General features: G+C 35.2%; 3 protein-coding genes across 4 annotated transcripts; 1 reads left to right on the top strand and 2 right to left on the bottom strand.

The window, feature by feature from the left end:
• Positions 1-635: 635 nt before the first annotated feature.
• LOC130818348 (transcription initiation factor TFIID subunit 6-like) lies at positions 636-10,728 on the bottom strand. Of its 2 annotated transcripts, none has more exons than XM_057684495.1 (12): positions 10,162-10,728; positions 5,941-6,027; positions 5,608-5,709; positions 5,412-5,526; positions 5,228-5,331; positions 4,999-5,136; positions 4,679-4,774; positions 3,759-3,883; positions 3,141-3,273; positions 2,489-2,614; positions 2,299-2,410; positions 636-1,111 (listed from the first exon to the last, which is right to left on the bottom strand). In XM_057684495.1, the coding sequence occupies exons 1-12, from the start codon at positions 10,285-10,287 to the stop codon at positions 744-746; spliced, it is 1,632 nt and encodes a 543-aa protein (XP_057540478.1). In that variant the 5' UTR covers positions 10,288-10,728; the 3' UTR covers positions 636-743. The 2 variants fall into 2 exon arrangements, with proteins under 2 accessions (XP_057540478.1, XP_057540477.1); XM_057684494.1 differs by having other exon boundaries at positions 4,679-4,780; positions 10,162-10,682.
• Positions 10,729-11,204: 476 nt separating this feature from the next.
• Positions 11,205-19,679, top strand: LOC130818347 (serine/threonine-protein phosphatase PP-X isozyme 2). Its single transcript, XM_057684493.1, has 8 exons — positions 11,205-11,552; positions 15,416-15,568; positions 16,462-16,524; positions 16,603-16,688; positions 16,971-17,046; positions 17,422-17,690; positions 17,785-17,863; positions 19,260-19,679. Exons 1-8 carry the CDS (start codon positions 11,412-11,414, stop codon positions 19,308-19,310), a joined length of 918 nt encoding a protein of 305 aa, XP_057540476.1. The 5' UTR covers positions 11,205-11,411; the 3' UTR covers positions 19,311-19,679.
• A 987-nt stretch (positions 19,680-20,666) lies between these two features.
• Positions 20,667-21,577, bottom strand: LOC130818698 (uncharacterized). The gene is made up of 4 exons (XM_057684858.1): positions 21,533-21,577; positions 21,222-21,394; positions 20,875-21,113; positions 20,667-20,803 (listed from the first exon to the last, which is right to left on the bottom strand). The coding sequence occupies exons 1-4, from the start codon at positions 21,575-21,577 to the stop codon at positions 20,667-20,669; spliced, it is 594 nt and encodes a 197-aa protein (XP_057540841.1).
• Between the last annotated feature and the right edge of the window lie 3,308 nt (positions 21,578-24,885).

Here is a 24,885-nt window from a genome sequence, read left to right as displayed (position 1 = left end):
TGAATGTCATATTCTTGTTCATCTACTCCTATACAATATTGGTTGCTTATAAGTAAAAACATGTTTACTTTTACATAATTTAACTCGATTTGTTAATATAAAAGCTTTTCTCCATTCACGTCTTTCTTTTCTATTATAAATAACAAAACATTTGAAAAACATTTTCTTTGAAATATATTTCCACCGAAATCAAACACCCCTTAGAGAATAAATCTATATTTCATTTTATTTGACACAATGAAGATTCAACTAATTAGATCATTATCATCTCCAACTATTAAGAGTAGTAATTATAATCTATCTTATTGTCCTTTAATAATAATAATAATAATAATTAATAACACACAAAATACACTATATTATCTTGAAAATTTTTCTTTTACTTTTTTTTTTATTAATCAACGGTCATTAGAAATAATGTGATACGATTAAGCTTTATGTTATCCGACCCCTAAACTTTGACTAACTTAATCCGATCTTCCAAACTTCAACTAGGTTAACGTCACTTGACATTCAGATAACGGCATATGTTGTTTTGTATTTTTTATTAGGGTTTATGAGGGAAAATAAATTCAGGTATAGAGATAATTTGGGCAGTGCTTCATATATATGATATATAAACATAAATGAAAGGATTACATTTAATGAAATGCCATATCAGTAGATTTTTACATGACCATAATGTCTGTTTAGAATTCTACACTTCCAAGAGTAAATTTCAAATGTTTGCATACAAGCTACAACTACAAAAAAGAGGACAGTTCAGGAGATGGAATGAAGGAAAACATGCTAAGACCAAAATGTTCAAAGAGCGAGGACGATAAACGGCCACCATCCGTCTCTTCCTTCCAAGCCAGAGCAAGAGCCGAAGCCTTTTGAGCTTGAACGTCTATTTTCTCCCTTTTTACATTACTTCCAGAGACGTTTTCATTTTGCAATTGTTGGTTAATATTTGAAAAACCAGCATCAGATCCAGTAACAGCACCACTCGTAAATCCTCCGCCAACCCCTTGCATGGAGTTTGTCGGCATTACACCCATCGAACCATCACTAGATAACTTCTTAAATGGTGGCTGTTGTAGAAGGTTGTCCATGCTAGCTTTTCGTTTGTCTGAATCAAACATGGAAAAATGCAGGTATAAACCGGATATTCAAAGAGACCAAAGAAAGAAACAGTGTAATCTTCTCGGGCTGTTTGGCGTTGTACATCCTAATAACCGCCTCCCAACCACAAATATGTTCAAACAATGTGGCTAATGAGAAGCAAAATATTCGTGTAATCTAGTTCATTTAAGTTGCTCACAAGGAAAACCAATTTGTGGGTTAGCCTAATGGTTGAAAATTTTTCCCGGGTTCAATTTTTCACCACAAAAGATTAAACCCCCCCTTCCCTTCTTGCTTGTAGGAGATTGTCTAATCCCAGAATAGATTTTGAAAAGTAAAGTACTCACAAGATAAATGCAGCAAACACCCTCTACACTAGATGCGGAAAGGGGTAGAAGTGAGAGAAGAGATAGATCTACTCATTACTCCTTACTCAATGGCTCACAAGGACGCAGCCTAGTGAATGTATTGCCTAATTTAAATATACATCCACCAGCTGATATTTGTACTGCTATTTTACCCATGAAATTGCGCACAACAGTGTGTTCGAGGCATAGAGTAAAAATGCGGTAATGGTCGCGATTGCAGTAACGAAACGGTGATGTGGTAATCTTAACGCCTAAATATCAGTCGAAACCATAAGATATCTCTTAATACAGCCCAAAACGGGGTTTTTTTAACCTTTACAACTCCTGAAAAATCGGTTTGTTGTTTTTAAAACCCTTTACAACGCAATATTGAATTTTTTGCCGTTCATGCTCTCTGTATAGAAACACAGGGTGATATAGTAAGCTTAGTTTTAAAAAGCTCGCCTAGAAATGCCTAAGGCTATTGGCCAAGTTCCTTGGCTAGTTGAGTCGGGCGCCTTGATTGGGTGTGACCATGTGATTCCTTAAGGCAAGTGCCTCAAAGTGCTTTATAACGCCAAAGTCAAACATCTCAGAGTGCTTTACAACGCCCAAGTCAAACACCTCATAGCTCTTTAAAGAGCTTTTTTCGCCTAGTCTCAAACGGATCCCATTTGTTGTGGCCATCCATCAGATACATTTTCTTTTCTCTTCATTATTTTTGTATAGTAAGTCACATGTGAGTTGGCTCATTGAGTTGTATTACAGTTTAGGCACATATTAATCTGATGTGAAACCAATCATACCATATTAAGAGAAAATGCAACATGGGAAAAAAAATTCTTACTTGGTCGCATTGCAGCAATCTTCATATTAGACTTCAAGAAGGGTTTCGCTAAAGGAAGCGGTAAGCTAGGAAATTTCTTTAACAGATCATGCATGCATTTGCCAGAAGCAAACTGCAACATTTATCATTATGTCAGTTTAAAAAAAACGAAAAACAGATTAAAACCATCAATTTGGTAGCAAAAGCTCACCAACAAAGCACCGTAAACCTGCCAAGCTTCTTGCCTTTTGATCTCATTCTTCTGACCTTCTAGTTGCATTTCTGGTACCAAGAGCTGCATATATGGCTCTAGGTTTGGTAGGATGAGCATACGAACCTGGGATCGTGACACATTGATCAAGCTTTTAGAACCACAGGACATCAATTCAAAGAACTAACAAAACGGAACCACGGATGTTGATTTAAAAAAATCAGGGAAAATGAAGACTTTGCTACCACAACAATGTCAAATCATTCATCCCAAAAGATTGGGTTCGGCTACAGGGGAGGTTCAAAGCATGGTCGACATGTTCGACTGCACGGGACCATAAAAAATTGGGGCCCTCTATATTAAATTATGTGGTATATGTTAAGCGTTTAAAGATACAAAGTTGTTAGAAAATATCATAATTTTTTGAAACTGCACCGAGCTTTAAAAATTTTTGTCAATTTTTACTCCACTCCTGTTCGGCTACATGAACCAATAGACGAGTTTCACGGGTCGTCCACATGAATTCTTCTTTTCCATTCATTTCCACTGAATTGGTTGAATGGTAAAATAATTAAATCAATAAATAATCTAAACACATCAAAATATTAGTGTTTTTCTCTTTGCCATTTAATTATTTAAAAATGGAACATACCACACTAGGTCCAAGAGCAGCAAGCCCTTGAATAGCACCATAATGTTGGGGCCATGTCTTCTTTGGGTCCAAAAAAACATGGAGCAGTGTCCTGGTGATTCGAGGCTGGAGGTTATGATAAACATGCCCAAATCTGTTGAACATTTTAATCAGTTAGACTTAAATAGCTAAGATGAGAGATCATTGAGCAGGATATAAAGGCAGCAAACAACATATCGACGTAGCAACAAATGATTAAACCCCATCTCTCAAAACATCACATGATCCTCCCAATTAATATAGATCATAATTATAGAATTTGAACAAAATACATTTTACAAGTCAAGCTTCAATAATAGACCAGTTAATCAACATTTATGCACCCTCCATCCTATTTTTATCATCCAATACTACTTTAGGATTTCCCAACATTTTCTGCGATTTACGTATTTTGGCCCGTCATCAACATGAAGTGGGTCCCACTTTATCTTGTTATTTATAATATCTCTATACATTTTCAATCTTTCCATTCACATTTAATCATTTTTTGGCCCATGCAGTACAAGTTTTCTTAGTATACATGATAAAGCCTGATTGGAAGATGGATATGAGCAAGCCATTTTGTTATGCAAACCTGACCTTTGGCATATTCTGGCAACTAGGTTTGCAGCAAAGTTTCTCAGCTCCCAATGATTATCAGAATATCTGTTCCCTAGCCTCTTCGTTACCATACAGGTAATGACAGATGGCATAAGCTGATGTACCTTTAGAAAAAAGCATGATTGACATGGTCAATGCAAAGAAATTCATATTATACACAACAAAAGACATTCGCAAATCTTAGCTAATAAGTTGACTTCAAGATTAGAGACGACAAGAATGATATAAAAGAGCCATGAAGATTTCTATGCTGGTAAATAAATAGAAGTCATAAAATGACATGTCAAGTTAGCTTCTAATCAAGAATATGCGATGACCACATGACAATTCATTCATGGGCGCACAATCGGGGTGCCTGACCACTTAGGGCCCCCAAAAATTAGGTGCCCTAAATTGGTTTTAAGATGCATTTTTTTTGTATAATCAAGTTTTGCAGTTCATACTTGATTTTTCGCTTTTAATAGATTCGTTTGCTTATGAGATGAACTGTGTCTTGTTATTGCTGTTTATGAGCAAATAGTCAAGCATAAATTATTTCATTTTTAGAATGTAATCATACATTTTGGTGTTAATTATTTTTACAGTTGATGCAATTTTCTTTAATCATTAGTAAAAGGCCCCATTTCGAAATAAATTACAAAAAAATAGGACCCTCATAATTTTTACTCCACCCTTGAATTCATTACAAATCGTAGTCAAGAAATTTAAACTTTTGCAGTAATAAGATACTAGATTGAGATATAAGCATTGTAAACTACTCCTAAGAGCCGACGGATACGATAGTTAAAATATTCTAGCAAATGAAGGAGAGTAGTAAGCTCATTATTGATTTTCCACCATCAACAAAAGAATCACAGAAATGTGATGGCCATTGCAGTAAATGGTAAAGTAGGACTTACATAAGGTTCTATATGTATGTGTGGATTTTGTAAAAGGCTGCAAACAAGATGCATTAGCCCAAAGAGAAGACTTAGTTTACGCAAATTCCGAGAAACCTGTAACTAATGACAATCGTCAACGGCTTAGATAAAGCACGAAAATATACAATCACCAGCATAATATGATTAAAGATAGTAGACATTAATTTTTTTTTAAGAAAACACATTAATAAAAATTGAAAATACACTTAAGGGACAAGATGACTCGTCCATGAAACTAGTTACAAAATAACATAATCTAGATACAAGATAGTATACATCAAATAAAATTGCGAGTTTACCTCATCAGCAATGAAGCAAGCGAAATAAGGTACAAGAGGATGAAGTCCTGGATCGGTAGCTAAGCTTCGCAAAGCTTTTTTGAAGAGGAGGGTGTCAGAATTCCGTGTAGTAAGCTCAAGAACTTTGTCAAAATAAAGCTACATTCATAATTGAGAAAAATATTGTGTCAATGTCAGAAAATTCATAGCAAATTAAAAGATAAAGGTAATATTATGTGAATCAAAAAACCTGAAGCTCTTTAGACAAGACATGTTTGACAGGAAACTTAATGTCAATAGGAATTGCTTCTTCTTTGTACTCTAATTTCTTGCCGTCGGACAATGGTGCAAGAGCTGAAAAGGCACATGTAAATCAGAAGTTCTGCGCAAAACCAAATCACTAGGCAGCACCATAAAATGTCAAGGTTTCGTACCTTCCATTGAAGGTGGAGGATTCTCAGGAATGGCAGGCTGTACACCTTCAATAGCCAGCCAATGCACAGAAATAGAGGTATCCAGGGGAGCTCTGGGCAAAGGTGCTTCAGTAACCTATATAGGTTGGGTGTATCATGTGATAAATGGAGTGAAAATGGAACGGAAATCGAACATATTTAACCAGTAAGAGCTTACATCTTTTAAATCTAGATCAACATCATTAACATAGAACAAATCCTTATGTCCAGCCGCTCTCTTAAAACGCAAAGGATCATTGGATGCAAAACCATAGATGGGCTGATGACAGACGGGAAAAATCAGTATATAGCTTTAAACATTAAAGACTAACAAGGCAAAAGAACAGCTTAAACACATAGCAGGATTAACCAACAACATTTACAAGACATGATTATCCATCAAAGGATAAACAATTATGTTATTCGAAACAAACAAGTGCAACTCCAGCTAATTGCAATTAAACCTGCAAAAAACCTAGTAAGATTATAGTAAGTAAAGCCTTAGTATTACCTCAACATTTCTAAACCTGAGAGCAGCATCAACATCATCTGCTGTCAGAATCGTACGCTTGGAATGCCGCATGCATTTGATGGCCTCCTATAAAATTAAAATATATGTCTCCGTTTTCAGTTGCATTTGAACTGTGATATAATATGCCAAAAATATCTTCAATAACGAAACACAAGCAGCCTCTTAAGAAAGCAAAGTTTCCAAGAACACAACAACTTTTCATTAAGCTACTATTATTCAATAATAGTTCAAAACAAATTCAACATCCAAACAAATCACACAAAACTTAGTCTTTACGGAATTTATTCCTGATTAAAATTCTAACAACATACAACAACATTTCATTACTCTAATGTTATAAAAAGGAGGTTGTCCTGATTGACTCTTGGTAACTTACATTATCTACAACTTCACGCAACTTCACATAAACAAAAAGTGCATCACCAAAGAGCTACAAATCTTTGCCTCATCAAAATAAGGGATAAGACTAAAAATTCCAACAAATGCATTTAAAATGAATGTCCAATACTTAAGGAAAGTTCATGCTTCTTTATCATATCTAAAACCAACTCCATTCCCGTTTCATACTCCATAGTAAACTAGTTGAATATACCAAACAAGACGTCAACCTTTTATCACTTAAACATAAACTAATTGGATCTGTTTGAAGGACCAACAACAAAGCACTAGCAATCATGTTTCACAAAAATTAATCATTTGCTCAGTAGTATAAAACAAGGAAGCCAGTGTTCATCCTCAATGGGGGCAAAAATTATAGAGTAGTTTTTTTGGTTTCAAGTTGTAGTAGACTATATTAAAATAGCTTATTTAATCATATGCACTTCTTATTTAGCCGAAGTTGCAGCTAATGTTTGCTACTTAACAATGGTAAGGCTGCGCAAATCGACCCCTCAAACCTCTCGAAGTTGGGAGCTATGTAATGGCATTGGTGTAATGTAATGAAATCCCTAAGTAGTATTCCAAACCTAAAAATTGCTGAAAAAACACCCAAAGATTTCTTGAATCTTCTTCACAAAACACCTGTAACCCAAAACCTAAAAAGGAAGAGATAGTAAGTAATCCAGAAAATTTACTCATATACACGATATAACCCACGACACGAAATCACAAAAATAAATATTGCTTATGCTAACGAACTACCAATAATAGTTTGCAAATTTCTTCCAAAATCAAAAATTACCAAAATCCCAATAATTGTTTGAGCTCTTACATATGGATGTATGGGGACCATACATTTACAAGACACACAATGGATGTAATATTTTTTTGACTATAGTGAATGATTTTAATAAAATGACTTGGGTTTATTTGAAGCATAAAAATGATTCAGTTAATATTTTGCATAATCTGATCATCTTTATCAAAAATCATTTTAAGCGTAATGTTAAATTTGTTAGGGCCGATAACGCTAAAGAATTATGTAACGGACCCATGGCACAATTATATCATAGTTTTGGCATTACACATCAAAAGTGTTGTGTTGAAACTCCACAGCAAAATGGCGTCGTTGAGCGAAAACATCGACATCTTATCGAAACTGCTAGAGCTTTATTTTTTCAGTCTAATATACCTAAGTCTTTTTGGGGTGAATGTGTGCTTTGTGCTGCATACTTGATCAATCGTTTGCCCTTGTCTACTCTAAACAATATGTCACCTTATCAAAAATTATTTGGTACTATACTTAATAATGACCATCTATAAACCTTTGGATGCTTATGTTTTGCCTCTACTGTAAAACAAGGAAGAACAAAATTCAATCCAAGAGTTGATTTGTGTGTTTTTGTTGGGTACCCATATGGGCAAAAGGCTTACAAGATTTATAATCTTGTGACAAAAAAATTCATGGTTTCTGGGGACGTGATTTTACATGGAAAACATTTTCCATTTCACATAAAACAACAACCTAAACCATCTTTTCCTATTTTTTTCTTCCCACTATCACTAATGACCCTACATTATTTACCCCTACTGATTTCACTAATACCCACCTTACAAACCCCAATACTCCACCCACTCCACACGTTTCCAACAATGATACTAATACCCATTCTACATACTCCAATTCTTCATCCACTCCACACGTTTCCCACCATAATAGTCCACCACCATCTTCTATCCTTAGCACTTCACCCAACACAATTAATGCTACACATGTCCCTAGGAGATCAACAAGAGTACCTCAAAAACCCCATTATCTTTCTGACTATGTTTGTAGTAATTCTATTTGGTGTACTATTGTTTCTTTCACTAATTTACCTAATGAATTTCAAGCTTTGTTATCTAGTTAATCACAGCAGGAGGAACCTAGTTCATACTATGAAGCTGTTAAAGATCCTAAGTGGCAAGATGCTATGCACAAAGAACTTGAAGCTCTTGCTCAAAATTATACATGGGAGATATTTCCTTTACCCCTGGAAAAAAGGCCATTGGCTCAAGATGGGTCTACAAAATCAAGCTACGAGCCGATGCATCATTAGAACGATACAAAGCCAGATTGATCGCGAAAGGTTATAATCAACAATATGGAATCAACTTTCAAGAACCTCTTCACCGGTGGTTCGAATGACAACAATCAGATCTCTTATTGCTTTAGTAGCACATAGAAAGTGGCCTATGTTCCAACTCGACATCAACAATGCTTTTCTACATGGGGATCTTTTTGAAGAAGTGTATATGAAGATTCCAGAGGGGTTACAGACATCATCTCCTAACAATGTACGCAAATTGCAAAAATCTTTGTATGGCTTGAAACAGTCATTGAGACAGTGGTTCGCTAAGCTCACCATGCAATTACATCACCAAGGTTTTGTACAATTGAAGAGTGACTACTCCCTATTTATCAAGCGAACACCCTTGTCCATTACCATCGCAGCTGTGTACGTGGATGACATTATTTTAACAGAGAATAGCATGCCTGCTATTCAATCCTTAAAGTCTCACCTCAATAACCATATTCAGCATCAAGGACTTGGGTAGACTGAGTTACTTTCTAGGTCTTGAAGTCTCATACCTTAAAGAAGGCATCATGCTTAGTCAACGAAAATTCTCCACTGATCTTCTACAAGCCTCGGGTATACAACAGTTCAAGAAAGTTGTAACGCCTCTACCCCTTAATCTCAAGCTCCACTCTCATGATTCTCCACTTTATTCTGATCCAACCCAATATAGGAGTCTAGTGCGAAAGTTAAACTTTCTCACAGACACTAGACCGGATCTATCTTTTGCCGTTCAAGCTCTTAGTAACATATGCAACAACCAACAAAATCACATTTCCAAGCTTTAAGTCATACACTCAACTACGTCGCTTCAACGTCAGGACAAGGTATCCTCCTCCAAGGCAGCAACTCTTTACAGCTCCATGCTTATAGCAATTCAGATTGGGGGGCTTGCTTGGATACTAGGAGGTCTATCACGGATATGTCATTTTATTTGGTAATTCTCCAATAAGCTGGACATCCAAAAAAAAAATACTGTTTTCAAGTCCTCCTCCGAGGCCGAATATAGAGCCATGGCAGCCGTGGCCTTGGAGATTACATGGCTGGTCTGTCTCCTTGAAGAATTTGGCGTAGATAATTTAAAGCCTGTTACCTTGGCATGTGATAATCAATCGACACTTCACATAGCTCAGAACCCGGTTTTCCAACAACGAACTAAGCATATAGACATCGATTGCCATTTACTAGGGAATAAGTCATGGAAGGTTTGATTCAATTACAGTATATGCCTACGTCTCAGCAACTTGCCGATATTCTTACCAAGACCGTTCCTTCTACTCATCTTCAGCCCATTCTCTCCAAGCTTGGCATGGTTGATACCACGTCAAGCTTGAGGGGGATGTTGAGAATATAGATTAATTTTATGTGTTGATATGTTTTTTAGTTAGTTTAAACCATCTTATTTTACGCCTAGTTGGATAGATGTTAGAAGTTAATTATTCTCTCTTTCCTCTTCCATCTTGTATATATATTCATGTTTTCTTGTTCTGGTCATAATTTTTGATCAATATACAAAGTATTTCTTGTTAAACATTTCTCTGTTGTTAATACAGTGAGCCAATGTTCTTCGTTGTTTCTACTGTTTGTCTCTACATGTCCATTTTCATCAGTAATTAACAAATAATACAATACTAGAAATTACAAATACAAAAAAAAAAAAAAAAAAAAAAAACCACAAAAATTAAAGAAAAAAAAAGAAATTTACCTGCATAATTTCCCGGACACGATACTCAACATCTGGAGCAAGAGTAGAAGCAACATCTGGGGATAAATTAGTGATTCCAATACTTTGAGCAATCACCTCAATTGTCTCTTTTTGCACTATACTCATCTTTTCTGGAAGAACAAATTCTGGGTTTTTAGTAGGAGTAATTTCGATTAGTAATATAGTTATAACGGAAAAATCCACTTCAAATTCGCCCTTAAAATCTCAACTTTTGATAACCCTTGTTCAAGATTTTAATATTTGATTGAAAGTTATGAAAAATTTTGAGGTTTAAGCTTGATGTTATAGCGGGAATCAAGATTGCTGAATTCCCTGGATCGTTATTTGGGTAGTAGAGGGAAAGAAAGAAGGTAATTTATGTATGAATTAAGATTAAATGAGATCAAGGTTTACCACCTCCTATAATTAGGGCCTAGGAGGGAGAGGGAGAAACTAAACTCTGGATAAAATGTTTATTTTCCTATTTCATTGAGATCGTCTAAACGAAAAACGAGTCTAATCAAAACAGTATAAACTATTAAAAGAAATTGTTTCTTGAACAAGCTCAATTCAGATTTCATTATTTTTTATATTTTTTTACTAATAATAGGCATCTTATATGAACTTGGAAAGTCTTAACAAAAGGAGTTGATTTTTACTAATTTAGTTTTCCAAAATACTTGCAACTATTTTGGGCTTTGTTGAATTTTCTCCCGATCGATCAAATTGGTATGAATTAAACGAACCAAGTACTTAGGTTGATTTACCACCATGAGCATAATATTTAGTGTCGATTCTAATATTTAATAGGTCTTAGGGATGAAAAAGAAATAGACTTTTTTTTTTGTAGAGAGTCGATAATAAACTTAATAGGTATTAAATAAAAGTAAAATTACAATTTTACAAACATTATTCTATGTTACACGTGACAATATTATAAATTTAGTTATTAGAATCCTTTTTATAAAGAGTCGATTTGGGTTTTTTACTATTTTATTCATTTTATTTATGTTATTTGTTTTACCAATTAAATTATTATTCATAAATCCTTGGCTCAACAAATTTACCAAAACAAAGAAAAACAAAGGGGAAGAGAACGAAAAAGAATCGAAGAGTGAGCCTCTCCTCACTAAAAGCCAGTTAAGTGTTTTCTCTCTCTTCCCAAATCTGCTCTTCTTCTCCCCTTACCTTCAACAATCTTTGGGAGAGAAAGAGAAAAAGAGAGAGATTCAACAATTTATGGGAATAAAATGTCAGATTTAGACCGCCAAATTGAGCAATTAAAGAGGTGTGAACCCTTGAAGGAATCTGAAGTTAAAGCACTATGTCTTAAAGCTATGGAAATTTTAGTTGAAGAAAGTAATGTTCAAAGGGTAGATGCACCTGTTACTGTAAGTTTTGTTTTAAAAATATTTTCCCTTGAATTTTGCAGGCTGAGTTTTTCTGGGTTTTCTTTATTTTTCACTCGTATTGGTTTGTAGAGAATTTAGCATTTGAGTTGGTTATTGTTGGTAGATTTGTGTTTTTTTCTTTTCTTTTGTTTATTGGAGGTAATAAATTGTTATGGTTATTCTTCATACAGTTGTGATACTTAGTTTATTGATTGACATTCTAAGATTTAAGTTTTAGAAGAGAGGTTTCTTAGTTGAAGAAAGTAATGTTCAAAAGATTGATGTTCATGTCACTGTAAGTTATTTTTTGTCGATTTTATAGGTTAAATTTTCCTGGGTTTTCTATATTTTTTGCTCATGTTGGTTTATAGTGATCTTTTAAGGCTATTGTTGGTAGATTTGTGTTTGTTTTTTTTTTTTTTGATAAATTGAGATAATATATTGGATGGTTGTATTGTTGCTATACTTAATGGGTGTTTCTATGTAGAGAATCTTAAATGGAAGTTTATTTATTGTGCACTATCAAAATTAGGTAGTACAACATTTTATTACTTCAATGGCATTAAGTGGCACTGACTTAAATGGAGTTTGGATGGTCAAATGTAAGCAAACTTTAACCTTGTAAGTTATAACAAAGAGGTTGTTTTCGATTGACCCAAACGCCATTTGCAATAGGTGGTTGAGAGTGAAAAGGAGGAAATTTACTTTTTATATTACAATTATTTATATAGTTGGGTAGGAATGATTTTAAGAAATTGTCCGATTTCAATTTATTGAGTTAAAATAGAGCAGGTGAGAAAAACGCGGTGTGAAGTGAGGTGGAGTTTCAAGGTTTTTGGTGTTTTTGGGAAAAAGGAGTTATTTTAGGTTTAGCCTAATTGAGAGATAGATGCTGTTTTGTGAAGCTATTATGTGTTGTGGATCTTTGCTGGGTTATCGAAGGATCTCTATTTAAAGCCAATAGGGTCATGACTTGGCAGTTAAGATTGAGGTTTGATTAGAGTATCCCCTTGGTTGATGGTTCCAATTCCAGCTCTTTAATCTTATGCATATTTATTTACTAGGTAGAGTCGTAGACTACTACATGGGTCCTTGACAAGATCCATGAACCTCATATTAGGATTGCAATTTAACTGTTGGGCTATATATTAATTTCTGTTATACTTTGATTGTTTTGTAGTTTGATTTGTTCCTGTTATCCTTACTATTTTAAGAAGTTTGAGCTGTTCTTGCAACTCTTGTATTATAAGAGGTGAGTTGTTTGAAGAAGTTTGGGACGATTAGGGCTCGGATTTGTCAAGTTACTTCAAGGGCTTACATGCTGCTTTTTAGTGATTAAGGAATTATAAACTAAGCCTGGTTGAGACAGCAATGCCTTTTCAAGCTGAAATGGATTTGATCGTGTAGTGAGAATTGAAATTATATACATGTGGTGTAGATACTGATAAGATCAGGCTTGCTTAATAAGATGGAGGCTTGAGAACCGATTAAGTCCCTGTTTTGAATACTCCCTCCATTTGTACACTCATCTGCTGTATTTTATCATCATGTGTATTCCCTCCAACACTGGAAAAATGTAGACATCTTTTTAGGCTCTTATTATGAATATTTTCTAAAATAGCCCTTATTACATCATTAGTAATTAAGAATGTTATCTCTAAGTTCCTAAATTTAGTCCTTAAGTCTAGTATCTGGGCTCATATGGGTCCCGAAATCAATTAAAATTCATTTATTGTGTCTTCATAGGGAATTTGTACCTTTTTCTTGAAATCTACACTATGTTTTATAGTCCCCAAATATCCAAAAGTAGTCCAAACAGGTTGAAACTAGGACCTGAAGTAGCCCAAAGCTGGTTAGTTCACAGTTAATGGTGATGTTGTGTGTTGGTAGTTGGATAGTCTTTAGGCTAAGATGGCATTGACATGTTTGACAATGAGCCTTGGATGAATGTAGTTTATGGCTAGAATCAAGTTGAGTTATGTGTAGTCGGTGACATAGTTCCAATTTGAAGTCATGGCTCACGGTGAAGCTAGTAAGTGGGTAAGTGCCATCACTTACAAGGCTCCACTTTAAGCCTACATGAGGCTATCAGACTATAGTATTCCTGGGAGCGAGTCATAGACTCTTGGGTGGCATACTTCATCTTCTAGTGTAGTTTGTGTCTATTGTGAAGACGAGCTAGGGCATTAGCTTGCCTAATGCAAGGGCCAATGCATATCAAGCGTTGTAACAAGTATTAAGTCTTGGCTTCTTGAATCGTACATCTTAGCTTAGCCACTCCCTTTTGTAGGACTACCCCATGTTCTTGCAAGAAAACCATGTTTTACTAGCCTGCTCTCATTTTCAATGTCCAAGGCCCGATACTCGGTGCCCTTATGCTAAAGCTAAGAGTCAATCATAGGTGCCCACCCAGTTAGCACCTTTCGAAGGTGCGACACTGATATCTAGAACACATCACCATGCAGAACAGGTGCTAGATATATGGTGCATTCGTTGAGGCTTGGCATCGACTTGTATGAGCTTTTACTTCTCGGTAAGCCTTACCTCATTCCCCCTCCATGGGATGTACTCGTAGTCACATAAAACCTATATTAGAAGACAATGGATCCAGAAGGTTAGAATTTTAGTCCGTAAAAAAATCTTAGCTAGTGATATTCTCCCCTGAGAAAACATAATCGCACCATACAAGGTATTTAATCTAGTAGATGTAAATTATGTAAATGATTTTTTAACGGTAGATGTTAGTACCAAAACATGAAAAATTGAACTTGTGACATGATGGCAACAGTCTTGAAGACCCGATTGCACTGCCCTCTACAAACTTTCTTCTGATTTTTCATTTACTTATAGTGTTTGGTTAATTTTTAAATCTTTTTGCATTTAACATTGTCATTGCTCTGTAGTTTTTTTTGTGCTGGTAGCAAATTGCTGCTAACTGGTTTTGTAGCATTTTTAACATTACTTTTTCTTTATTATCGGTGTTTTAAGATTTGTTATCTTTTGTTATCTATGAGGTTTTCATATTTAGTCTTGTATGTTTTTAATGTGATTTTCTTATGTTTAACAATGCTTGCATAATTTGTTTGAATTTTGGATTGTTACTAATCAACAGCTTTAAGCCATTCTGGCACCACAATCAAATTGTTTTAAGTTCTGATTTTTGTACTATTAGCTATAAATCATATTAGTAGATTGTAATGAATAGAATTCTTCATAAATATCTTAGTGAAGGCAATCTGGTTTGTGGATTTGCCTTTGAACTTCTGTTGACTCTTGAGGAAAATTGTGAATCGGATCCATACCTTCAATTGGTTGTTCTACATCTCATATAGATCTAAAGCAGGGAGTCCTTTCCTGAAAATCTAATGATGACTTCTATTTCGATGTCCTTTTGTCGTCTCTTCAAAAAGCTAACAAATTTACTAAAAAGATTGTCTAAAAACTTGTATTGAGAGGTTCACATATGGTATCACTATCTTATTACCTATCACCGTGCAGGTTCCATTAGATGATTGATATGTTGCAATAAACTGTCACAAATGACGAGAAGTGTGAACCGGTCCTCATGTGTGAGTGCAATTATTGATGTGCATAATGGCATAGGCCAGAATATGCTGTCTGTTTAAGAGTAGCTCAATAAGTTGATTGAGGCTAGCATCAAATTTCATCAAAATACTTGCATTTTTCTTACCTAGATCATTTGTAGAGGCATGCATTTTGAATAGGTTTAACTTGAAAATTCGTTTTGCATGTATCAGTGAACCTGTTATTGGTTCAATGGTTTTTGTATGATTTGTTAGAATGGGTTGGACATTATTCATTATAAAGATTAATGTTTCTCTTTATACTTTATATATTCGCAGATATGTGGTGACATTCATGGGCAGTTTTATGACATGAAAGAGCTATTCAAAGTGGGTGGTGATTGTCCAAAGACAAACTACCTTTTTCTTGGAGATTTTGTGGACAGAGGATTTTACTCTGTTGAGACTTTCTTACTTCTCCTTGCTCTTAAGGTATTTCCCGGTAAACTTTGCAGGACTCAAGGTATTCGCGAGCTAAGTAGTCAAATGCATATTCTTGTTCTTAGCTAATTGCTACAAGATGTTAGCGTTTACAATGAATGTACATAATACTGCTCTCAAGAGATGTTTTCATTTAGTAAAAGCAAATCAACATTCTAATTTCTCATTTCGATTATCTCTATTGCTTTAATTCAGTATGCAATTAAAGTGTGTTAAATGTTACCCATAAGCCGATGCTACTTTCTGAGCTCAGTTGATAGCTTTAGAATCATATTCTTGAAAGTTAACGACAAGAAAAGAAACAAAATGGCACATCTAAATTCAAAGGATATATGTTATTAAGGAAAAAAAATGTAATTGTGTTTATATGAATATAATCATAGGAAATGAAACTAAGAACTTTTGCAAGAGCAACAAAACTTCCTGGATTGGACCCTAGGGATGACGAACTTGTTATCCAACTTTTTATCCCCCATATAAATCTGTTATCCAACTATTTATTACTAGAAATCTGTGTTCTAGGATGGTTCATGGATATCACATTTCCGCTAATATTTGATAATCAAGTTTTTAACTTCCTCAATAAGAAAATGGCCGATAGTGGTTAGGATTTGGGGTGCTGAGTTGATTAGTTGACACTTGGTCAATGGAATGGCCGATAGTGGTTAGGATTTGGGGTGCCAAGTTGACATGGTCAATTGTTTTATGGCTTTACCGTATACTAAATTATGTGGCTCATTAAGAAAGGGACCTTCCCCCTGGAATGTTAGTTGACAGCCTATACGTAAAGTTCTTTGATTTGAGATTTCTAATAGTTGATGCTGGCTTCTCCTTATCGTTTGTTTATGATTTTCTTCAAAAACTAATTATGTGTGCAATTATAGGTGAGATATCCAGATCGGATAACACTAATTAGAGGGAACCATGAAAGTCGTCAAATTACTCAGGTTGTCCTTATGCTTATCTTATCTCAGGTCCTCTTTAAAACTGCTGTGTGAGTTGACGGAGCTTCTTTTTCTTGTCAGGTTTATGGCTTCTATGATGAGTGCCTCCGGAAATATGGCTCTGTAAATGTTTGGAGATATTGCACAGATATATTTGATTACTTAAGGTTTGCTCATGTAATTATTAATATGTTATCTTAATTTGGTTGTGGATAGAAAAATTCGGATCACAAATTTTTTTTGAAGTGAAATACATTTATTGTCAATGAGAATGTAAAAAGATGTTCATGTCAAAATGAGGGTGCATGATGTAATGACGCTAACGGTTGAATATTTTAAAAGTAATACTATTTTGGGCCTCTGGCAATCACTTTGTTACGTTACCTGCAAGGCTGCAACTATATTTTTAGCATCTTATTGTATTCTGAGTAATATCTTCTCTGTGGCAGTTTGTCAGCCCTAATTGAGAATAAGATCTTTAGTGTTCATGGTGGCCTCTCTCCCTCAATTACAACATTAGACCAGGTAAGCAATACATATCCTTGTTATCTTTATGTTTGATTTAGTGGCAAACCCTGGGCCGGGGACTCTTTGGCTGCATCCTCCTTTATGGGTATGGGCAGCCACCTTCCTTCCCTCCCCAGACCCTGATCATAGTTTTCTATGGGTGGGATACATTGGATACGATGATGATCCTTGAAATTGATTGTAAAAATTCGACAAAAAGAGAGGGGGGGGGGGCATGACATTTTTACTTAAAATATTCAAACACATTTTACAATTTTTATAAAGATATTCTGCACAATTTATAGTTTATTGTGGGGCGTGGGCACTTCCAAGCACCAATGCACCATCATGCATCGGCCATAGCTCTTGGTAATAATTTCGCCTATTTGTCAGATACGAACGATCGACCGAAAGCAAGAAGTACCACATGATGGTGCAATGTGTGACCTCCTGTGGTCTGATCCCGAGGATGCAGTTGATGGCTGGGGAATGAGTCCTCGTGGTGCTGGTTACCTTTTTGGTGGGACTGTGGTTACCTCATTCAATCACACAAATAACATTGATTATATATGCCGTGCACATCAGTTAGTAATGGAAGGTTACAAATGGATGTTTAATTATCAGATCGTTACAGTATGGTCGGCTCCAAATTATTGTTACAGGTAATTTTGGGCATTATTATCACTGTTCCTTTGATTACTGACAATTTAAGCTATAATGCAACTGACACTGATAATTTTTTTGTGAACATTCTAGATGCGGTAATGTTGCTGCAATACTTGAGCTTGATGAGAATCTTAATAAAGAGTTTCGTGTTTTTCAAGCTGCTCCACAGGTTTGTATATTTGGCTTGTTTATAAGAATCTACCTTGCAATCATATATGGCCTAGGTTGGAAGGACATTTCCGAGTTCTGATAGGTGCATTTAGGACTCTCCTTGTTACACAATGCAATGCTTTATTTATATTACTCTTACAAAATACTTGTATGTTTGATTTTAAAAAATATTATATGCTGCAAAAGTCATTGTGTTTTATGCGGAATTTTTAGTTAAGTGGTAAAAAAGTGGAAATATGAACTTTTATTCTATAATTTAAAACGATGGTGGAATTAGCTCAGATCCAAATTTGAATTATTTGGATTTTTAAACAATTAATTTTAGTCAATTCTGGATTTCCAAATGAAATCATCGTTCTAAAACATAGCGTAATTGCATTCATGCACTTCACATGTTACGTGAAATCATACCAGATTACTAAGTTATAGAAATTAAAAATAAATATAAATATTTGTTTACAATAGTATAATACTCATAGGATTACTCCTTAACATATGCAAAATAACTACCTAAGAAGTCATCCAAGATGCATATAAGGGATTGTTTGGATTGTGAAAGCAAAGGAATGAATATAAAGAATTGAAATATCCTCAATTCGCTAATTTGTTTAGTTAGCCTAGAGAAGCAAAACCTTTGTAATTGATAAAGAATGTTCTAACTTCTCGCATAACCCTCTTCCTTAGCCGTAAGCTGCACAAGACTTTACCCATCATAAAGTAAAAATGCGGTAATGGTCGCGATTGCTATAACAAAACAGTGATGCAGTAACGGGAGTGATGCTGTTATCATAATGCCTAATTATCGTTCAAAACCATAGATGTGTCTTGATACGGTCCAAAACGCAATTTTTTACACTTTTACAACACTAGAAATACTGGTTCATTGTTTTTGAAACCTTTAAAACGCTGCAGACGCGATGCAATACGGCCTTGTTTTTACACTTTGTTTCCCATCCAACCTTAGCCACAACCATTTCTTACTTCTCAGCTAGTATCTCGACAAAATCTTCTTCCCCACTTGATCTCAGCTATAATTAGTTCCTCAGCATAATGCTTGAATTCCCCGCAAGACCCTTATCCACTCTATTTCCACAATCGTAGAGACTGGACCTCTCTACAATTTTCGCTCGGTGGCCGGACCAACTTTTTTTTGGGTGTCAAAGTCTCCCATCCAAGGTGTCAGGACCTTCCATGGTTTAATCAGACCATCTAGAAATCACCATATCTGCAATGAAGATGATTTCTCTAATTAATAGTTTGACCTTAGTTTCATTCTTAACTTGTTTCTGAATCATGACTTATTTTTTGTGCACTCGATAAAATTGAGCTATTGTTGTACCTCCTTTAAAGAGCGTTTTATCACTCTGTAATGTGTTTATTACTTCATAATACAGGAAGCAAGAGGAACTCCTGCAAAAAAGCCTGCACCGGATTACTTTCTCTGAAGACGCGACAAACCATGGTATATTCCGATCAATAAGCAATCGCTTTGTTTTGGTTGGATGATGGACTTGGTATATATGAGCTCTCATCCCTTCGTGAAATCAGGCTGTATGTGAGGCCTCTTTTACAACTTTACTCTTCATCCTGTTGGTTTTCGCTTGTAGTCGTGTACTGATGAATTATCTGTGGTGGGAGAATCGAATGTAAAACCACCCATTTTCCTGGAAATCCAGAAAGGGGTTAAAGGAGGGATGATCATGGTGTGTTCATTGTTTATAGTTTGAAATAGGCTTCACTCATACATTTTGGTGGAAATTTACATTGTTTCAGATTTGAGATTTAAGTGTGATGGGCTTTTTGTGGGAGGCGAATCGGTTTACATTTGAATGCTATCATTCATTACCATTATATTTACCAATTCATCTTTTTGACAATTTACATTGGTTAATTTGAACTTTTTTTGGGATTTAAAGGTGATCAATCCTATCGATAAAAACATTCTACTCTCTAAAAATATGCATGGTAAGAATTGAACTCGTAATTTTAAGACCGGCGTTGACTATAATTTTGATTTTTGAACATTATTGTTGGCCTCTTATTTAAATTCTTCATCATTATTATCATATTCAGTGTATCCCGTTCATAGAAAATTATGCTCAGGGTCTGGAGAGGAAAAAATGACGGCAGCTCATACCCATAGAGGAGAGTGCAATCAAAGAGTCCCTCGGCTCAAGAAAGGTTTTCAAAGAGAGAGAAACCTGCAACTTACAAATAGAATAAATAGAATACGTACAAATAACTAAAAATAAAGATAAAAGTAATGAATAAGGTAAAGAGCGATAATTAAAAGGCAATGAACAATAACAAACGATAGGTAAAAGGGATGGGTTTAGTAATCTAAGACGAGGATAAGATGTCGCCAACTGCCCCTATCCCTGGTCAGGTCCTTGGAGAGATGAAATTCATGCATGCATGTCACTTTTAATCTGCTCCTCCCATGTTCTCCTAGGTCTTCCTCGACTTCTCTTGCCCTCCACTATGATGCATTTGATCCTTCTTACTGGGGTGCGGTGTGTCTTTCTCTGTACATGCCCAAACCATCTCAACCTGTTCTCCCGCATCTTTGCGGAGAGAGGTGCAACCCTAAACTCCTGGTTTCTTATCCTATCCATCATAGTATTACCACACATCCACCTCAACATACGCATTTCTATTACTTTCATCCTCTGTTCGAAAACCTTCTTTACGGGCCAACATTCGGTCACATATAACAACGCCGGCCTAATTGCAACGCGGTAAAATTTACTTTTTAATCTCCTCGGGAACTTTTTATCACACAGCACCTCGGTTATTGCTCGTCACTGAAGCCAACCCGCTTGTATACGATCAGTAATGTCTCCATCAATCTGCCCATTACTCTGTATCACTGATTCCAAATATTTGAACTTGGACGTACATGCAATAACTTCTCCCCCTATGGTCACCTCTGGCTCCTCTATCGATTTTGTCCCACTGAAATTGCATCGCAAGTATTCTGTCTTCCTACGACTTATGCACAAGCCTTACCCTCCAAGGCTTCCCTCCACTCTTTCAATTTACTATTTGCCTCCTCCTTGGTTTCTGCGACCAAAACTATATCGTCGGCGAACAACATGCACCATGGCACGGTTTCCCAGATGGATTTTGAGATTTCTTCCATAATAACCGTAAAAATGAAAGGAATTAGTGTTGATCCCTGATGTAGTCCCACTTTAATTGGGAAAGACTTTGTCATAACCACCGGTGTATGTATGTTAGTCGACACTCTGTCATACATATCTTGTATTACCTCAATGTACCTTCGTGGTATGCTATCATACGCTTTCTCCAGGTCAATGAACACCAAATGCAAATCCATCTTTCGCACCCCATACTTTTCCGTCAATCTCCTCAAAAGATGCATTGCCTCAGTGGTTGATCTTTCCGGCATGGATCTAAATTGGTTCTCTCTAATTACCGTCTCTCGTCTAATTCTTTTCTCAATCACTCTTTCCCACAGTTTCATAGTGTGTCTTAGAAGTTTGATCCCTCTATAGTTCCCGCATACCTGTGCATCACCCTTGTTTTTGAACAGTGGGATAAGTGTGCTAACCCTCTATTCTTCTGGCATCTTACTAGACCTAAAGATGACATTAAAGAGGTTAATAAGCCAATGAATTCCCTCCTCTCCTAAACCCTTCCACACCTCAATCGGAATGTTATCAGGTTCAACTACCTTTGATCCCCCCATTTTTTTGAGAGCTTCTCTTACTTCTGCCGTGGTAATATCAATAATCGACCCATGATCCTGTATTCTTTGGATGTCCGAAGTTTGTCGAATTTCCTCTTTTGGACCCCTAGTCTCATTGAGCAGTTAGGGAAAATACTGATGCCATCTTATTTTGATGTCCTCTTGTCTAAGAGGTACTCGTCCACCTTCATCCTTAATGAACTTCACTGTCCCTAAGTCCTTCTTCTGCCTAGATCTTGCTTTTGCCAACTTAAAAATATACTTCTCCCCCTCTTTGTTATCAAGCTTTTGATAAAAAGGCTTCAAAAGTGCGATCTTTTGCCTCCGCTACTGCTTTCTTTGCTGCCCGTTTTGCTTCTTTATACCTCTTCTTCTTATGTATCCTATCCTCCTCCTCCGTGCAAGCCATGAGCTCCTTGAATCTCCTGTTTTTGTCCTTTATCTTCTTTTGCACTTCTTCGTTCCACCACTACGACTCTTTGTGTAACACCCTCATAATAGGTCGAACCTTTGAAAACACCTTTAATAAAAAAACATGAGCCAAAACCTACTCATGGGAGTGTTACCGCCACATCTATTTCTAATAAAATAAATGTAAGGCTTAACGACTAAGAAATAACTTAATTACTTTAAATCCAACAAAGGGTCTTACAACATAAGAAAAGACTGAAACGTAATCTGTGTCCATATAAAATTTAAACAAGGGTTGTAGGTATAGGGGTGTGCACACTAGGGTTCCCTGAGACTACTCTGCTGGCCTTGAATTATTTAGGGTGACGAGCTCTTGATGAAGTAGGTATAGGGGTAAAGCCTCGGCCTACTGGCGTTCTCGTTAGCGTGCATATGTTCCAAGTCACCACTCTTTGTTCAACATCCCCCCCCCCCCCCGCGGACCTGACCTTAGGTTACCATTAGTCTGCCTTAACTCTATACTCGACTACCTGTGGACCAGGCCAGATGTTAAAAGACGGTGATGCTGTTAATTCAAACACAAACTAAAAAGATAACTACTAATAACTGTACAGGACTCTTATTTTAAAAAAATCGATTAGATGAACATGCAACAGGGCTAAAAATTAACAAAAAAATATTATATCACAAACAAAAAAGCAGCAAGTTTAAATCACTCCAAAAGATAAAATAAGAAAGAGAACTTATAGTGACCGTTTAGCTTAAAACTTGAAAAAAAAACTATGCATCAAACTAAAAACTAACAAAAAAGAAATCAAATCAACGAAAAAACAACAGCATATTCAGTCCACTCAAATCACTAAAAACACAAACAAAATAATAAAGATTAAAAAAGAGAGAGAAATTAGTACCAGTATAAATTAATCGAACTAAATCATAGATTAAACTATCATGAAGTGAATAAACAAAAATGGCGGAGCTCGAAGTCGAACAGCAATTTGAAGATCAATTTAAAAGTAAAAATAAAATTACTAAAAAGCAATACAACTAGTAGGATACGGGTTTGGGAGGGGTATCACCTGCACCTTGATTTGGTGATTATCGATTGTACTATGGGCGACCATACTCTCACCTGTTCAAAACGGTTTGGACCGCCGGTGGTTGCACATAAAGTGACGGTGAGGATGGTGGTGGAGCAAGAGTTTTTTTTGTAGCAGGAGCGGCAATCTCGATAGGTAATTAACATGAATAATAGTGTTTACAATAATAATAATGTGGAAGTCTCAAATGCCGATTTGCTAAAACTTTTAAAAAAAACTAAAAACTATTTTTGAAAAAAGATAAATATTACACCAAAGTTGAAAAAAATAAAATACATATCATTTGTTCCAAAAATAAATTAAAATTAAAACTATATACATCATAATCATTAAACATCAAGTGAAATAAAAAAAAACAGTTAAATCCTCGATAGCATAAATAAACTTTGATGTGGCCTGAATCGGAACCTGAAACTAAATCCTGCAAAATGCTTTCATCCATAATATGGATGATAGCCGATTGAATCGGTCAGCGCTTAACGTCGAGCATAATTTCCTATCCAGCTCAAAATACCGAAATTATATGCTACATTTACAAAATAATAATTTAAGTACGAAATTATAATTAATTGACATCACTGTATATTTTTACTATATTCTTTTACAGTTCCATACTTATAAGTTATTAAGATACCATTCTCAATCCTGGCAGAAGTACATTACTAGCACTTATACAATTTAATAACTTAATACTTAAGTAAGTTCGTTTGGTTAACACTCATAATCGTACCACGCCTCATAGCATCAACACTAAGTAAGTTTATCACTGATCAACAAGTACAAAATTATGACACCTGATATATGTAAGGGTCTGGTTAGGTGAGGACCGTAGTCCTAAACTCTAACTGTGGTGAGAGTCTTCACCCCTCCAATACAATATTTATGCTCGAGCTCTACAAGATAGGTAGCGAACCCCCTGTCTTACATCGCATTTTACATGCCAGCCAACACGGACGCTGTGATTTTACATGTCGGTCCATAGTTCGACATTACCTTATTATCAGGGTCATTCAATCAATACTCATTCACACAAGTACATCACATTTTTATTACTACAAGTTGACTTTGAAATTAACATAACAACTTAAAAAAATAAAAATTTTACGCAATAACTTAGAAATTTACTATAACTTTAAAGATGAACTTTAATCTCAAAATAAAGTATAATAACAACATTCTTAGTATAACCATACTTAATAAAAAATATGTTCATAAAATAACTTATTACCTTATAAACTAGTTTGAAGGCGATCATAAACATATAAACAAAAATTCTAATATAAAAATTCTTTAATATAACAACATTTCTAATGTAACACATAACTCATAAACATACTAGCACTAGTTTATAATATAAATCATACTTAATGTCACTAGACTATAATTTTGTTCCCCTAACTTCCTAAACTTGTTCAAAGATTACTAAATTAACATACTAAAAATACTTTTAGCATAAACATACTTAATAAAATCTTAATTATAATTTCATCAAACTAACTTCTTACTTAAACATACTCAAATTATTTCATATTTTGCATATTATAAAGTAAATGTAAAGTAAAATTCCGCATAAAGTGTAGGATAAGAAGTAATTATACCATTCTAACACCAAGGATTAGTACTAAGTATAAATTAGGAAAATAATAAGAAATAAGACCCTCCAAGATAGATAATAATGCTCCAAATATAATTAATCTAAACTCTCAAAATAATGATGATCTTCTAAGCTCCCAAAATAAATAAATCCAAACTCTAAAAATTAATGATACATTAAGTACCCAAAGTAATAATCCAATA

Source organism: Amaranthus tricolor, chromosome 7 (genome assembly GCF_026212465.1).
Source record: "Amaranthus tricolor cultivar Red isolate AtriRed21 chromosome 7, ASM2621246v1, whole genome shotgun sequence".
Taxonomy (NCBI): Eukaryota; Viridiplantae; Streptophyta; class Magnoliopsida; order Caryophyllales; family Amaranthaceae; genus Amaranthus; species Amaranthus tricolor.
Note: the sequence above shows the minus strand (reverse complement) of the source record. Positions and strands in the feature narration are given on the sequence as shown.

What these genes read in the sequence shown, in the direction of transcription:
- LOC130818347 (XM_057684493.1), top strand. Translation starts at nt 11,412, where the DNA reads ATGTCAGATTTAGACCGCCAAATTGAGCAATTAAAGAGGTGTGAACCC. An exon ending in GGGTAGATGCACCTGTTACT is followed by an intron (nt 11,553 to 15,415) that starts GTAAGTTTTGTT and finishes ATATATTCGCAG; the next exon opens with ATATGTGGTGACATTCATGG. An exon ending in GATATATTTGATTACTTAAG is followed by an intron (nt 16,689 to 16,970) that starts GTTTGCTCATGT and finishes TCTCTGTGGCAG; the next exon opens with TTTGTCAGCCCTAATTGAGA.
- LOC130818698 (XM_057684858.1), bottom strand. Translation starts at nt 21,577, where the DNA reads ATGGGGGGATCAAAGGTAGTTGAACCTGATAACATTCCGATTGAG. An exon ending in CTGATAACATTCCGATTGAG is followed by an intron (nt 21,395 to 21,532) that starts GTGTGGAAGGGT and finishes GGTGATGCACAG; the next exon opens with GTATGCGGGAACTATAGAGG. An exon ending in GTGGAGGGAAGCCTTGGAGG is followed by an intron (nt 20,804 to 20,874) that starts GTAAGGCTTGTG and finishes CAAAATCGATAG; the next exon opens with AGGAGCCAGAGGTGACCATA.
- LOC130818348 (XM_057684494.1), bottom strand. Translation starts at nt 10,287, where the DNA reads ATGAGTATAGTGCAAAAAGAGACAATTGAGGTGATTGCTCAAAGTATT. An exon ending in TCTTGTCTAAAGAGCTTCAG is followed by an intron (nt 5,137 to 5,227) that starts GTTTTTTGATTC and finishes TTATGAATGTAG; the next exon opens with CTTTATTTTGACAAAGTTCT. An exon ending in CTGCTCTTGGACCTAGTGTG is followed by an intron (nt 2,615 to 3,140) that starts GTATGTTCCATT and finishes TCACGATCCCAG; the next exon opens with GTTCGTATGCTCATCCTACC.